General features: G+C 34.7%; 1 protein-coding gene across 13 annotated transcripts in view; it reads right to left on the bottom strand.

Annotated features, from left to right (window-relative positions):
• Positions 1-16,733, bottom strand: part of NTRK2 (neurotrophic receptor tyrosine kinase 2) — a 197,258-nt gene that overhangs the window by 132,262 nt on the left and 48,263 nt on the right. For 5 of the 13 annotated variants that reach the window (XM_087957874.1, XM_087957872.1, XM_087957878.1 and 2 more), the window contains exons 7-11: positions 10,606-10,742; positions 9,870-10,002; positions 8,600-8,899; positions 4,352-4,402; positions 1,183-1,215 (exon numbers count right to left, since the gene is read on the bottom strand). In XM_087957874.1, the coding sequence (XP_087814000.1) occupies positions 1,183-1,215; positions 4,352-4,402; positions 8,600-8,899; positions 9,870-10,002; positions 10,606-10,742 (654 nt within the window). The remainder of the gene's footprint in view (positions 1-1,182; positions 1,216-4,351; positions 4,403-8,599; positions 8,900-9,869; positions 10,003-10,605; positions 10,743-16,733) is intronic. The other 8 variants (XM_087957879.1, XM_087957883.1, XM_087957881.1 and 5 more) reach the window with 3 other exon arrangements.

Raw genomic sequence — 16,733 nt, 5'->3', positions numbered from 1 at the left:
TTAAGTCTGTATCTCACAAATCAAGTAAATAAAATTATGGATTCCAAAGCTAATTGAGAACTATTTAGTGTTCTTTAAAATAATTCCACTAGCTTAGATATTCCTGCCATTTCTCAGTAAGTGAAGTTTATCCTATATCTTAAAAAAGCCCTACTTACAGATAAAAATGTATAGGATTGAAGCCTTAACTTTATATACAGAGAATGATAATAAAGTTACCGGACAAAATTTGTATAAAAAAACTGAAAATTCAAAGCACCTTGAAATTTAAACAATGCTCTGAAAAATAGATTCATTTGTAATTTATCAATAACACTGGATATATCACTATACGTTGTACAATTTTTGTTCCATATTGTGAACTGAAATTAATAACAACAAATAAAAATGGATTATCTCATCTAATTCAGTATGATTTCTCTTTGGGTTGAAGGGCATTAAGATCTCAAAAATAAAACAAGATTTGTTGTCCAGATTGATCAAAATATATATAAAAAATAAAAATTACATGACCTTTCTATGAACACTAAATGTTCACTGGAATGGGTTTTTTTTTTACTATTGTTATCACAATGAATTTATTATTACTGCATAATTATATTGACTGCCAAAGCATTCCGAAGTGAACCACTGGTGATGTCATGACATTTTAAATAAATATAATGAATAAAACTATTCTTCAGGATCCAATCTGGGTCGGTCACTGGGGCCAGAGATTTTGTCTTCCAAATTTTCGGACTTATGCTGGAGCCCATCTTCAAGGAACTTTCCTCAATCTCTGGCTAGAAAGAAGTTCCCTGAAGATGGGCTCCAGCCCAAGTCTGAAAGCTCAGAAGATAAAACCTCTATTCCCGGTGACCGACCCAGATTGGATCCTGCAACATTATCCTGGGACATGCATATTCACCTTCATTTGTAAAAATTATTCTGATTTAGAGAAGTCAACATGATAGCACCATCATTTTTAATGAAAGGTTTAAGTATATATCAAGATATCCAAAGTTCAAATTAATGATACTAAAAATGTTAACCATGGCTGAATCATGCCCATTATAAATATTTCTAGTGATATTTAAACAGCATGCAAATCACATCAGAGTATAACATCTATCTTCTCTTTCAAACATTTAATTATTACATGGTGTGTACATATATAATAGAAAATAGAAAATGAAAATATACCAATGTAACCGGGATGATCATAGAATGGACTACCTACAGAACAGAAAGAAAAAGAAATATATCATAGCAGCGTAGTTAACAGAAACAACTTGCATAATTGCATCACATTTAGGCATGCAAACTACTTTATATTTAATGCAGAACTGAGTTTACCATTGCCAGAAGCAAATGATTAATTCTAAAATTCCCTGGCCATGGGAGCAAAATCCCAAACCAAAAGTGATCTCTTTTACACATAGCAAGGTTTTCCTATTTATTTCTTCCTACTGCAGGCCTTGCATGAACTCAGATCTGGAATGACACCTCCAGGATGGGAGAGAGTATATGAAGGAGGCACTGTAGTAGGAAGATAAGATTTACTCCACATATTTACTCCACAAATCGATTTCACTTTGATAATACACTAATTCAACAATGTTCATAACATTAGAATTCATATTTTAATTGGGATCATTTCTATCAGAGAATCTATAAGTATGAAACAATATTATCTGAAAGAAAGAAAATAATGCAACAGTCTGAATAGTTCCACACCATTCCTTAATGCCGACTTCCCTTACTTAGTGCCTTCCAAGTACATTGCAATACAATTTCCATAATTCATAATTTAGGAAGATACCATGTTAGGGAAGATTGTGATACTAAACATGTTTTGTACATTACACTTTTAAAAAAATTTTGGCCATTCATTTGAAATCTGCTGTGCAAATTTAAGCTTAAAAATAAAAGATTTTCAGTCCATAAAATCAACATCTGTATCAAGAAAAAAAAATCACTTTTGACTGAAGATCAACCAAGACAATTTTCTTCTGTAATGTTACTGTACCAAGATTAGCCTAATTTGGGAAGCCTGTCTCCCCTCCCCATCCCACCTTACTCCCAATTATCTGATGAACAAATAAATCCAAACATGAAACATGTGTTTGCATTAGAGAGGTATCCTAGCTTGGAACACTCCATATTCTAGTGCTTTGTTCAGAGTTTGGAACTAAGTGGGGGGGTTTGTTCTAAATTTTGAGTGCTCCAGTATACCATATTTGGACTGTTAGAGACATGAGATCTGGAAAGTGCATAGATAATAAAATAATAGGCAAACTACTTAAGGAGAGGATAAGATAGAGTGAAAGTCACATGCTCAAAAGATTTGAAGCCACTTTGGAATGTTGCTCCTGGAATGGAGAGAGAAGTTAAAGACTGTAGTCAGCTTTTCAGACTGAAATTCATAGATGAATATACTGTTGCTTGCCTAGACAATTGCCCTCCTGTCTTATGCTCCAAAGTTAATTATACTGTGTAGGTTAATTCATTAGTTAATTCATTAGTTAAAATTCATTAGATTAAGAGGAAAGAAATAAAATAGGAAAGGGATTCCTATCCCTCTTGTGCTTTTCATTTACCTTTAATTATGCTTCTACATTTAGTTCCCTCAATTCCCTCAAATATGCTCCCAAATAAGAAGTGGTTCTTTATTTGAGAGGATTCAATTAAATTATTGTAACATATTGGCAGACAGTGCATATCATTTTCCTGGTACATGTACATATTGGCTATTGGACTTTTTAAATAGCCAATTGAGGGTGATTAAGTATCACACCCTACCCTCACCCTCCAAACTGCCACCAGGCACTCTCAGTTTATCAAAACATTCATTAATTGGCACTGATGACTTGGCTAGGCCCCATCACTAACTCACTGAACTTACATAGTGTGTGTGTGTGTGTGTGTGTGTGTGTGTGTGTGTGTGTGTGTTGTACAGATAATATTGTTCTGCTTTTCAGTTTTCACGCTGTCAACTACAAGCACTACATTGCTTTAGTTATATGTGGAGCTTTACAGAAATATTATGTAAGGAAAAAAACATATTTTGCTGTTGTGACATAAGACATAAGAATTTATTTGTCATTACACTCGCAAGCGGGTGCAACGAAATGAGGTGCTCTTCCACAAAGTAAAACTGGACAAACACCACTAAAAGAAAAAAATTGAACTAAACACAACCAACCATACAATAATCTCTATGCAATTTAAAAATGTAAATACCCCATTACTCTCAGCCATTTAAATTCCACAAAAATCTTATGACCCTGCATTCAAACTCAAAACTGCACTTGGATAAAAACTGTTCTTAAATCTGGTCGTCATTGTTCTTAATACCCTAAATCTCCTTCTCGGTGGTAATAGTTCAAAGAGCTGATGTCCCGGATGAGAGGAGTCATTCAATATATTAAGTATCTTCCTCTTACATCTATTCCTATACAGTTCTTCCAAAGAGGGAGTGAGCAGCCAATGATGTTTTGGGCCGTCTTGATCACCCTCTGAATTGCCTTTTTCTCTGCCACTGTGCAGCTCGAGAACCATACACAGAGACAGTAGGATAATATACTCTCAATTGAACTCCGATAGAAGGTAGTCAGTAGACTCTCAGACACACACACACACACACACACACACACACACACACACACACACACACTATGTAAGTTCAGTGAGTTAGTGATGGGGCCTAGCCAAGTCATCAGTGCCAATTAATGAATGTTTTGATAAACTGAGAGTGCCTGGTGGCAGTTTGGAGGGTGATAAATGGGTTGTGCTGAAATTCATCTACTGGTGTCACTCCTTTGCTGAGATCAGTTCTGTGGCTATTGTGCAAGCACTGGCTACAGAAAGCATTGAAACAACTGTTGCTTACACAATTTGCTTTGGAAATTATTATAATGTTGAAGAAAAAATTAAAAATCATTTCCTTGATCATTTTTTCTGTACACTGGGTTGTACATAGCGTTCAACGCAGACTACTACGCCACCTAGGATACTAAACAAGGGAGTAAAAGGATTGCTTCAAGTTCAGATTGTTCAGATGGCAAAACACTTGAGATATTTCAATTTGCTTGTCAGAACCCAATCCACTCAATCATCCTTCTAAGGTATGTTCTGAGTGGGACTGGTTTTTTTTTTCTGAGCTGAAAACACAACTTTTTGCTTTGTATACACCCCTTACTTTGCACCTGTTTCAACTCATGCAAGTGGCATACTTATTATTTGTACTCTTTTAATTATTTCTTGCTCATTTTACTAGTCACTAGAGAAAATAAATGCATATCATAATATATGTTATGTGCCTATGAGGAATTCTCAAATGAGCTTGCTTATGAGACTCTGGGTTGCCTACCTGTAAGTTCTGTCTCATCTGGGGTTGGAAACCAGCATTCCAGGTATTGCTCTGTGGAGGAAGAGCTCTGTGAGCTTACTTATGTGACACTAAAGTGCCTACCTGAAAGACCTGTCCCACCTGGTCTTGAGCTTCCAAGGGAAAGGTACTAGAAGCTTTTCCAGAAAAAAAGGGCCTGAAAGGAAGACTTTAGTTTATTCATATTGACTTCTTCTGGTGGCTATTTTTGTCTTGTCTTTCTTGGGAAAGGAAGGGGGTCTAGAATAGGGGTCCCCAAACCCCGGTCCATGGACCAGCACCGGGCTATGGCATGCCAGAAACTGGCAAGCAAACAAGTGAAGCCCCATCCGTGGGATGCAGACAGCATGTGAAATCATGCCCCCTCCAATCCTCAGAAAAGCCTCTCTCTACAGAACCAGTCCCTGATGCTTAAAAGGTTGGGGGCCATTGGTCTAGAAGATTTGAGCATCAGTTCTTTGGTGCTAGTGGTGCTAGTGAAGCTTTATGGTATCACTTTTTCAAATAGGAGAACCACTGCATAAAGGCCAGGACATTCTAATGCCATTAGAAGATTGCTGTCATTTACTGACCTGTATACTGTACAATAGTCCTCCAACATAAGCTGGGAAAGGTTCCCAAAGGCAACAATAAATACATCCAGTGAGGAATCTATACCCAGATGATCTTTTCGTTTCTCTTTTTTATTTACTCCAAATTTTAGAAATGGTGATTTTATTGTTAGTTGTAGCTATTATGAAAATTATAGGAACTTGCCAACAGAAGGTATATTAAAAAAAATAGGAATATAACAAGTGTTTGACTTTTCTCATTTGTTTCAAAAAGCACTTTGCCTCTCCTACTTTAAAGGTAAATTGGTATCCTAATCCTCTTATGACTTATTTAGAAATTTGGAACAATTTCAATAATCACAATAATAAAAAAATATTACCGCCTGCTTTGAATAAGAACAGAATCCAAACTTAATCTCAAAATTTTGTGCCCAGACCAAAAAATATATCTTCTGTACAGTTTTATGTAGATATTTTATATTAGCACATTATCTGGATAATGAACTTGTCTCTAAGACTAACTGGTTTAAATATTAATAATAAAAATTGCATGTAATTACATTTGAAACGTATTATTATTCTCTAACATCAATTTGATAGTTTTGTATGAAAAACGGGTGCAACTTTAGAACATTCTAAAAATGGCTTGAAATATAATTAAAAAGTACAATGAAGCCAATACTTTCTTGAAAAAAATTTGCATATGTAAGTTCTGGAATAGCACGGGAAATTATAAATTATTTTCTTTCCCCAGTTAACCCTCCCAAACAACTGAGAAGGAAGGAATGAATTCCCTTCCTATGTTGTACTACTCTGCTTAGGGTTAACTGTACAATTTTCCTCTTGGCCAGGGACTTACAATAAAGTGGCTGGATGTAGATTGTTTACTGCATCCCATAAACCACTGACAATAAAAGACAATTATTTGTTTAATAGTCCTACTATTGTATCTGCATAGTTCTAACCATGTTCTTAACCATAGTAACATGCATCAATAGACTTTAACTGACAGAACATTGTTACTAGATATTATGCATACTTATTGAAAGATTTACATAGCAGACATTAGAATAATTAATTACTTGTCTCTGTCAGTACAGAATCTTAGCACACATTATTTGTTTTCATCTTTGAGATGAAACTTATCTTCTGAGTTTGCTTGTGATAATTACACTTTAAAAGTAGATAGATTTATGTTATAGCCTTCAAATCTGCAATTTTGTACACACTTTTCAAGTTTCAGTGAGAATATGCCTAACTAAACTCCGTGATACTGACCTCTGAGTATATAAGCATAAGATCCCACTGTTATTCAAATATTTCTCAATTCTATGATGACATAAAATCAATTCTAATCTCAAGGAGCATATTCCTGCTCATTAAACATCCAGTAACATTTAATGCTAGCACGTAGGCATGGAAATGAATATAATACCAGGGTGTGGGTCTACTTGTCATGTTTCATTGTGCAGAATGTACAATTTACAATGACAATGCAAAGAAACAATAGCCATGCTAAGATTCCAAGAATGATTTGTATTCATCTTAAATAGCAACAAAAACTTTGAATGTAATCACAGCAGATTTTATCTTTTCACATTTATCTTTATTTACATAATGGGAAAAGATGGACAAATACTGTTTATTCTAATGTCCTTTTAAAAGGATGATAATCAAACTACATAACAAAAATGAATTTTAGTTTCTGGCATACTAAAATTAGGTCAGATCCTAAAAGAGCAGCACATTTGACATGTTAAAACATATTCTTGCAGGAGTGAGGACACTGGGTTCAAGTTTATCTCTCCTTTCAGGCTTCTCTCCCCTACTTTAAGCAAAACTTTGCAGCACAGGAAGTCTCGTAGGGCTGCTTTGTAGGGAAATATCTTGGATTGGAAAAAGAAATATGATTTAGACCAGGGCGCAGCCCGCCTGGATGCGACATGTGCTGGCCATGCCAATGCCCGGTTTAGCAAAGGGGAGAAAACGTCACAATGCATCACGTGATGACGTGAGTTTAATTTAGATTTAGAACATCCTGCGTAGAACATTGTTGGGAACACCTTTAAGGCAGACAATAAGTAACTGATACTTACTTATACTATAGCTACTTAAGAACAATAAGCAATCTCTAGAAGTTAGAGAATGCTCCAACATTGGATGTTTTTAAGAAGAGATTGAACAACCATTTGTCTGAAATGATATAGGATCTCCTGCTTGATCAAGATAAGTTGGATAAGAAGACCTCCAAGGTCACTTCCAACTCTGTTTTTCTGTTCTGTTCTGAATCCCAAGCTATCATATATTTCCATGAGCACATTTCCAGGGTATCAACTATCCCAAGATGCCATCCTTCTCTCACAACTATCCCAAGATGCCATCCTTCTCTGTACAAAATCCAGGTCAAAGTATTTGTTATTATGTTTGAAAAATACAATACGGGGAACAGAGACCATGCCTTTACAACATTTGAAATACTCTATTGTAGTTTCTTATTAGGGATATTAGAGTCGCCTTACAGGGGTGGCATAATTAAATTCCATATATAAACTATTCCAAGTACAGAAGTCAAGGAGGTTTTGTTAAAGTCAATGATATATTAAGATGAGGAATAAAGCCATTAATAAATTATATGCATCATTTAGGTTAGTCTTCTTCACTTGGCATTAAGCATCAAGCACTATTCTACCCTTATAGTCTTATACGTTGCAAGATAAAGAGAATAAGAGAAATCTCCTATTCTCATTCAATCCACTTTTATTTCTTTTCCCTTTATGTACTGCCATTTTTTTTTCTTGAGGGGAAGAAAAAAATCTTATCCAGCCTTCCCCAAGCTAGTTTCCTCCAAATGTATTACAACACATAGCCAGGCAACCTCAAGTCAATTAATTTACCCATTTTTTTTCTTTTAAAGTATCCCCATAGTACTGCAAATTTATAGATCATTCCACCACTATGATTGCATTTATGTGATCTATTCATCACAGAAGAAGAAAAAATCCCAGTATTGTTCAGGTTTCCTATAATTAATAATTTTGCTAGCAGTAGTGATAAAAAAGAAAGATGATATGACTTAAATCACATTTAATTAAAATCACAAGTAAATATAAGAAATGCAATTAGCTTAAGTGTATCTGAAAAGACGACTTAATTGTTTTTATTCAAAGAAAAACAGTAATTTCACATTGAAGAAATTATGCTAAATCCATCTGATCTAATCAGTTACTAAAAGTAGACCCTGGTGACTGATGACAAAAAGAAAGTAAAAGTTAAGCAAGCAAATGGATGGAAAATGCTCCCTTTAGTGGCACTAATGTACTTTCAGTCTTGTACTGCAATATTGAAAACAAGAAATATTATTTTTATTATTAATTTAACCATATAAGAATATTCTATTATTGGCTAAAGAACCTAAGCAGAAATTTAAGCCATCATGAAAAGTTAAGGCTACTTTGCTATTCACTCAGAGGAAGATTATATTATATTTGCATATCTTTGCATTTTAATCATCTGACCTTTTAGCTTAATAGTATGTGACTAAAATTTACTTTAATTTTGCAAGGAAATAGATGAATGCTTAATTTTTACACCTGACTTTATTACACCTAATGCTACCATTGTATATATTTTAAAAACCTACTTAGCACTTCAACAATATTCTGATTATATTATTACTTACTACCTCCAGGATCTTCCATAAAATAAGCAGAGACGTTGGCTTCATCTTTTCCATACTGATTCTGTGCCACCAAAGTATAATTCCCATTGTTGACATGAGTAGGATTGTCCAGCTGAAGGCAGCCATGATATTCTGTCCGATTGGTAACATGTATTTTGGTCCAGATATATTCTGATTCATTCAGTTTAGCCCCATCGTGCAGCCATGTCAAGACTGGTTGTGGATTTCCCCTCACACTGAATGGAATGCACCAGTGATGGTCCGAATATGGTATTTCAAGATATGTGATATTTGGTGCAACTATAATAAGAACAATGAAAAAAATAACCTGAGTCTTTCATGTATTCTCTTCCTTGTCAATCAGTCAGCTTGTTCAAATAAAGCTAATTTACAAGCAGAAAGGTAGGAGGAATTAAATTTGAAAAGAATCTTGTTTGAGTATAATAATAAAAGAATTGTCTAAGAGGAGTTGCTAGGACCCATACCACCTCTGTTGACTACCACACCATTGGTGGATGGTAGGAATTGATTTGGGGGCTTCTATGGAAACCAGGAGAGCTTGCGACTGTTCTACCAGATGCCTCCTAATTTAGTCCCACCAAACCCTCCATTTCATTATTCCTTTTCTAAGGTTGCTATCAAAACTAAGAATTGCCAGACAAATTTCAGTAGTCAGTGGGAGACAGTCTTAGAAACTGCATGTCCTTTAAGGACAGACCACTTTAGAGGACTGAATAAGAAATAATCTTAATACTGACTGGAACATCCTCCTACAGGCCATAGCATAGTACCATTTACCCTACTGCTGGCATTTACCCATACCATTGCTTAATGGCTGATGTAGTAATAGTACTAAATACACTGAATCCTATAGCAAATTCAAATAAAGAATTTCATTGGTGTGATGGCGTGGTAATTATCACTATAAGGACAGCATTGAGGACAGCCAAGAAAAAAAAGGAGACAATTTTCAATCTCACTCATCTGAAATAGTATAAGTTCTCCTGCTTGAGCAGGGGGCTGGACTAAAAGACCTCCAAGGCCCCTCCAGCTCTGTTCTATTCTATTCTATTCTATTCTATTCTATTCTATTCTATTCTATTCTATTCTATTCTATTCTATTCTACCTAACTTCTTGAAAATATTTATTTTATAAACGATCTCTCTTTCTGGGAAAAGTTCAACTTAAATTGCAAAATGTTAGTTCCCATTTTTTTTCATTAGGCAACAATTTTCTGCATGAAAATTTTATCCAAAGTTATTTACATACAGAACACGGTGAGGTCAACAGAAGCTTGGTCTTCACCCACAGTATTTTCTGCTATACAGTAAATCTGTATGCCACTGTCACTTGATGAGACATTCTTTATAGTAAAAGAAGCGGGGTTCTTATTTGTATCACTCTAGAAGGAATACAAAGAAATACACAGGCTTAGAGAATTTCCATTGAAAACTGAGTATGATTTTCTGCATACTATTAATGCCAACAGATGTACTTAATTAATTTACATAAGAACACTTTCAAAAACTTTATTAACTACTAATGTGGATAAAACAAGCACCATATACACACTGCTTGTTTTGAGGACCTCTTTGCAGATAGTCTATTATGCTTGGATGGCACTTGGACAACATCCACTGTGGTGAACAAGGTGATGTCTTCTATGATACTATGGGCTCATAGAGCCCAAGAGACTAGAAAGGGGTTTTGGTAGTTTGATTTTCCCCATTATCCAGCTTGTTTCATGTCCTTCCTAGCCCCTTAAGAAGCAAAACAAGATATTCAGATGATTTCAGGAGGAAATTAACATTTTCCCAAGTAAAGGTATATAATGCCATCATTCTGAAGCAGGTGCATTCTCTTTTGAAAAAGTTGTATCAGGACCCAAATGTCCTTGATGAAATGAGTATCAGCATAAATGAAGACCACCCGAGATAAATTAATGCCTGTTCAAAACTTGAGTTTTGCAATGGCTAATATACATATTTTAATATTAAAATCTTACCTCATGTTTTGAAACAATATTATTGAAAACCCAAGCTATCGTTGGTGATGGACTTCCTGTGGCTTCACAGTATAAAGTGATAGTTTTGCCTTCAACAACCGTGAGATTTTGTGTATTCAACTTGACTGAAGGCATGCCTAGAGAGTAAGATGGAAATATTTTTTAACCCGAACATATACAGTGTAGTATATGTTTGTCAGTTTTCAGAAATTAATAGCAATGTTTTGGTGCATCAAAACAGAACTTTCAAATAAACAGAATACCAATTCATTTGTTGAGACAACCTCACAAAAGTAAAATAACTTCTTTCTACTGACAGTTTCATATGATAACAATGACTGTTTAATGCTATCCCTGTCTCAAGTAAAACTTCCTTAATATCTAGTATGAAGTATTTCTTTTCTCTATTCATCTGCTTCCTTACTGCATTCAGTTAAATATGTTTGTCAAAATGTGTAAAGGAAATTTAAAATGTGTAAAAATGTATAAAGGAAATTTAGATCATGTGACTTACTGGATTATTCTCCATTCCTCCCAAGTGAAGACATCACCAAAGTAATCCATCCCTCACAGTAACAGTGACCACTACCGAGTAGTCTATCATTTAGATTACAGTTTAAAATACTCAATTATGCCACTGGTGGGACTATAGCAGGGATGTCAAACTCAATTTCATTGAGGGCCACATGCCCTTGCTGGGACGGAGACAGGTGGGCTTGGCCAGCTCAATGTCATTCATCGAGGCTCCGTTTTTGGCTGTGATGGGCAAAAACAGAGCCTGGATGCGCCACACAGCTTCCCCAAGCTCCGTTTTCACTGGCAGGGGGTTACAGGAGGCCATTACAGCCAAAAACAGAGCCTGGGTGGGCCACGTGCAACTTCCTTGAGGTCTGTTTTCGCTGGCAGGGCACCGCGGGCCAGTCTTTCCAGGGTGTGGCTATAGGCTAAATCTAATTATCCTGTGGGCTGGATCCGACCTGTGGGCCTTGAGTTTGATACTCATGGATTATAGGTACCAAAGATTATTCTTAAAAATCCTTTTCCTTTCTCCAATATTTGGAGCAAATCTCTTCACAAGATCTAGAATAGGCCTGGATTTATTTTAGCGTTGTGCTTGCTTAAAGCTTGTCATTTGACTTGTCATTTTCAACTCCAAGCCTAATTTTGTTTCTCCCTGGCCAAATCCGGAAAAAGTTTTCATTGTGTAGGTAGAATGTGTAAAAAAAGGAATTATTTCTGAACTCATGCAACATGAAAGTTTGTTCATGTGTAAAAATTCTACCGATTTCTTGTCGCTTGGCTATATGCTGATACCACCAAATACACCCAAGAAAATGTATTGCATACATATATACAGGAACCACTAGACATTACAGCATCCACTGATGCAATTTCATCAGATCCATTTAACCAATGTTTGATGCTTCTACATACAAAGGATAGTTGGATATAAAATATTTTACTTTAAACATAAAAACTTCGAGTTGAAAAGCTTTTTTTGTCATTGCTGATATTGAAAATTAATACCTGCCCATATAACTATTATCCATTCCAACTTATATAGAAATTGTCAGGGACTATGCTTGTGAATTGCTATTATTTTCCTCAGACAGGGATGTTCCTCCCTTATGAGATTTCCTTGAAAATATATTATTTGTTTTGTAATGTAGGTGCCTAGTAACTTGTGACCATACTGAAAGTTGGAAATATATTTTTTTCCAGAAGAAATTAAGTTAGAATGATAACCAAGATCTGCACTTTTGGAATTTTCTTTTTCTTTCAAAATCTGTACATTTCTTTTCTTTTTCTTTTAAATGAAATTAGATTGTGATACTGCTACTTCAGTTTGTCATTTGGAATACTACTTTATAAGGTAAATCTTGTATGTATTTGACAATGAATATGTACAAATACATTTCCAATTATAGGCTAATGGACCGCTGCAGATCTTAAGTCCTTTTCATCGATTTCAGAAAGTAAAGGCAAAGATGATGCTAGTTACCATTTAAATGACAGAATGGAACAGAATACCACTGTCATTATGTCACATAATCTCCTAGATATACAATTATATTTGCAGCTGAAAATTTAAGGATGGGAAGAAACTGAGAGAAAACAGATAAGGTTTTCACATACATACGGCTCTCAAGAGACGGGAAAGGAAATAAGAATCTTCTAAAGAGCTACAGGAAAGGTCATGTTGGAGTCAAAGAAGGAGAAAGAGAATATAGCTAGCAAATAAAAGTGGATTTAGGCAATTTCAGATTGCTGAATATATCTACATTCCTGTGAGATGCATGGAGAAGATTTTTATTTATTTATTTGTTTGTTTGTTTGTTTGTTTATTATTTTTGTCAATTGCTTACAAGATAATAGGTATAAGTAAAAACATAGTTATGAATATATATATAAGATGCTTTATCATATCAGCCCCCACCCCACACCCCCAAGGAAAAGGATGACTGAAAGATAAGTTGATTAACTTTCTGCCAGCTAAGTCTAACAGAAGCCTACCTATTTACCTATGTTCCTAACAAAAGGGGCACCTCAGCAGAAGTGTTGCTTTTGGAGGCAAGGGGACAGTTTTGCAGAGCTATGTAATTGAAAAAAAAAATGTCGACCTCTTAGAATACTGAATGCCCTTCCTCTGTGAAATGTGATGAATAAATAAAACCTGAACCGAAAGAACCCCCTTTCATCCTGCCTGTAAAAAGCTACATGCTTCTATTCAAAATACCAGTCAATTTGCACTAAAAAGTCTATAGAGATTGAAAATGCTCAAAATTCAGGCCAGACTATCAGAAACCTTTAAGTTATATAAAAAGAAGCTGTAGTCATAGATGTTGCAAACTGTGGAAACCTACACTCTTTTCTGTACTGCACATTTATTACTTCATGTTAATAAAATACCCTTAATCCTATTGAACAATTATGTAACTTTTCAGGAGCCTATTTCAAGTTCATTTTTGAGAGGCTATGATTGAGACAGAACATGAGCAGTATTGAAATAATAATATTAGAATCCTCAAAGTCTCTCCAAGTCCTACCTAACTGTATAAGGCTTAGTTTTCAAAAAATATATACAAGCTCACAAGTTAATAATTAGCTACACTTAACATTTTGAGGATCAGAGGACTGAGAGCTATGGGAAAAACTATTATTCAAAATGGATGTACTATGGATTACACAGCTGGGTGAGGCTGGCATTTGTAGTTCAGTTTTCTATAATAAGAGTTTGCATTTGCTGCACTAGCCACTGTCAGCCAAAAAAGGAATTCTGATAGAACCAAGCTTATATTTGTTTCTTACTCAATCAGTCCTCTAAAATGTATGCCCAAATTTGCCTAAACCCAAGCTTCTTTAAAAAATCCATTCTAGACTGATTTTCCCAGCTTGATCTTGTCACAATGGTTTTGAAAATCATAGGTAAGATTATTGGGCTTCTAAAGTGCAGCTATTTGAATACATTTTAAAATGCTCAAGTACAGCTTAATGTCTATAAAATAGCAAATCTTTTTTCTCCTATATCACAGGAATCTTACTTTCATAGATAATTTCTCCCATAAGTATTTTATTGGTCTCAGATTTTTTTAAGAATATGATATTGATATGCTTTAATAAGGAAGCTATAATTCATTCAATGAGGCATACTATGCCATCACAAAGCTTTGATTGGTAGTTATCTAAACTGGAAGAAAACTCAGCATGTAAGTTGCATATTTATTATAGCCTCAAAGCTTTCAGTAACTGGAATTACTGGACAAAGTCTCAAGAGCAAAATTAAACAGAACATCCATTACACTTCTAGGGCTGAATATATTTTTGAACCTGTTTTGCTGCATGTATATTTTAATACAATAAGGTGAATTACACAGAAAATATCTCCATGATTGCAACTGCACAAAGCAAATAACATATTATCTACTTAGAAGTAACACTGCAAACTATATAAGTAATGAAAAGTGGGATTGCATTCTAATTGGTTTGACAACAGGAGAGAACTTCTCTAAATATAGAAACACTGCATAAGATATTAGTTGTTTTTGTATATCCTCATTCAGAGGACATTTTGCATAAAGCATTTGACATTACCTAAGAGGCTTGCATAGTTAACTTAGGCATAATGCCCACTATAATTAGTACTTTGATGTGATGTACACAACAGTAAATTCAAAATCTCCTCATGAGTCAAGTTCAAATTCTGGTGACTCCATGGAACTATTGATGGAATCATTCTGGTAAAAATATAGAATGGCTTGCCATTATTTATTTCCAGAATCTTTCTAGAAAACCTGATTTAGAATTTTCTGGTTACATTTTCAAATATTAACTAGGTTCAATCCTACTCAAGTTTCTAAAATCAGCCAAAACATTGATCTCTCTAGATCAGGGGTATCAACTCATGTTGTCATGGCAACATCACGTAACGTATCAGGACTTTTTCCCCTTCGCTAAACCAGGCATGGGCATGGCCAGCATGTGACACATCCAGCCCATGGGCCAGAAGTTTGACAGCCTTGCTCTAGATGATTCTTAGCTTATATACTTCCATGGTCCCTCATTCTTCAGTACAGTATAATTAATAAAACACAAATACAACATTTTTTAAAAAAATCTTTTCTTCAATTAACAGTTGAAAACTATTGTTTAAATCAGAAATTATACTTAAACTAAATAATTAGAAAACAATCCAATTGTGATCCATAATCTGAAGTTTAATTGTTTCCCTAAATGATAAATCTAACCAACTTTTTCAGGTATGAATATTTTGAGAAACTACAATTTAATTTTTAACAATGGGAGATTCTGTTGTGATCTTCGCTGCCACACTAGTGAGAAAAATCATGTAAATCAAAGTAGGTTGTCTATCTAAAGACAAATAATATTTATGGCTCTGTTTCATAATTTCTGATTATGTGCATCTCTTATAACAAGGCTGTATTTCTGTGCATCAATAAAATACAAATTTTTCTTGAGTTGGGCTTAATTCCCAGTGATTACATGAAGACATCCGTGTAGTATTCTTGACAACAACACAGAAATAGTTTGTCACTGCTTTTGTCTATTATTTATTCTCAGCTTCTCTGACTAAAGTCTTTGGATTTCAAAGGGATCTCCTATACAAGCATACACCTAATTCAACTCTATTTAGCTTTTTGGAAGGAGCAAAGTTCAACTAATGTTTATTCCCTATTGTTGTCATTTATATAATAAGAATCATTAAGTATTTTTTTCTGGTCAGGATATATTTTGCAGAAGACAGCAAGCTCACTGGAGCTGATGTTGATGGGTACATAATGAATCCACATGAATCTGCTGGATATTTATGCTCCATCCAAAATCTGAGGAGAAGCAACTTGACAAACCTTTCATTAATCTGGATTTTTTTCATTTATAGATAACTTTCCCTATCAGTATTATGGCTGTATATGGATCTGCACTGAAACAGTAAAATGTGATTCTGAGTATGTATTTTAGTAAAATATGTATCTTATCTTAGGAAATAGGATCTTAGGAAAGTATGTATATGATTTCAGGTGTACCTTATAGGGGTTACATATGTGCCCATGTATATTCCACATCACTATTACCCTTCAAATCTAACCTCTGCATAACTAGAATCATTCTAAAATTCTTCTGTTTTTATTTTAACAAAGTAATGCCCTATAAATAGCCAAAGATAATTTACAACCAGTATTATAAACAGGGATGTAGTACTATAAACAGGGATGTAGCATTATAAAAAGGAATGGAAACAGAATGAGTTCCGCCCCCTATAGTTGGCAATGACTAGCAAAGTAAAATCCGCAGGGACTCCTTTCCTTATTATAAACAAGGAAAGAAATAATTTGAAACTTTTCTGGTGGATCCATTCTTCCAAGCATTCCCTGGTAAAAAAAAAATAAGTCGGGAATGTTGTCTAAAGTATCTTAAATGTTGATATCTCTATTGTATAGAATTTCAACATAATCCTCTTTGTTGGATCTTTTTTTGACTCAGTTATTATCTATCCATTGATGTTTCTTAATATTATCAATTCAAGGTTGCAATCTCCTGGTTGCAGGAAATCTTTTGGATGACTTATCTTGTTTTTATGTGACTGTCTTCATTTTCAATGTCTTTACTAT

The sequence above is a fragment of the Notechis scutatus genome, chromosome 2, assembly GCF_049901735.1.
Source record: "Notechis scutatus isolate UNSWTSFEM ecotype Mainland chromosome 2, rNotScu1.2, whole genome shotgun sequence".
NCBI classification, from domain to species: domain Eukaryota; kingdom Metazoa; phylum Chordata; class Lepidosauria; order Squamata; family Elapidae; genus Notechis; species Notechis scutatus.
Note: the sequence above shows the minus strand (reverse complement) of the source record. Positions and strands in the feature narration are given on the sequence as shown.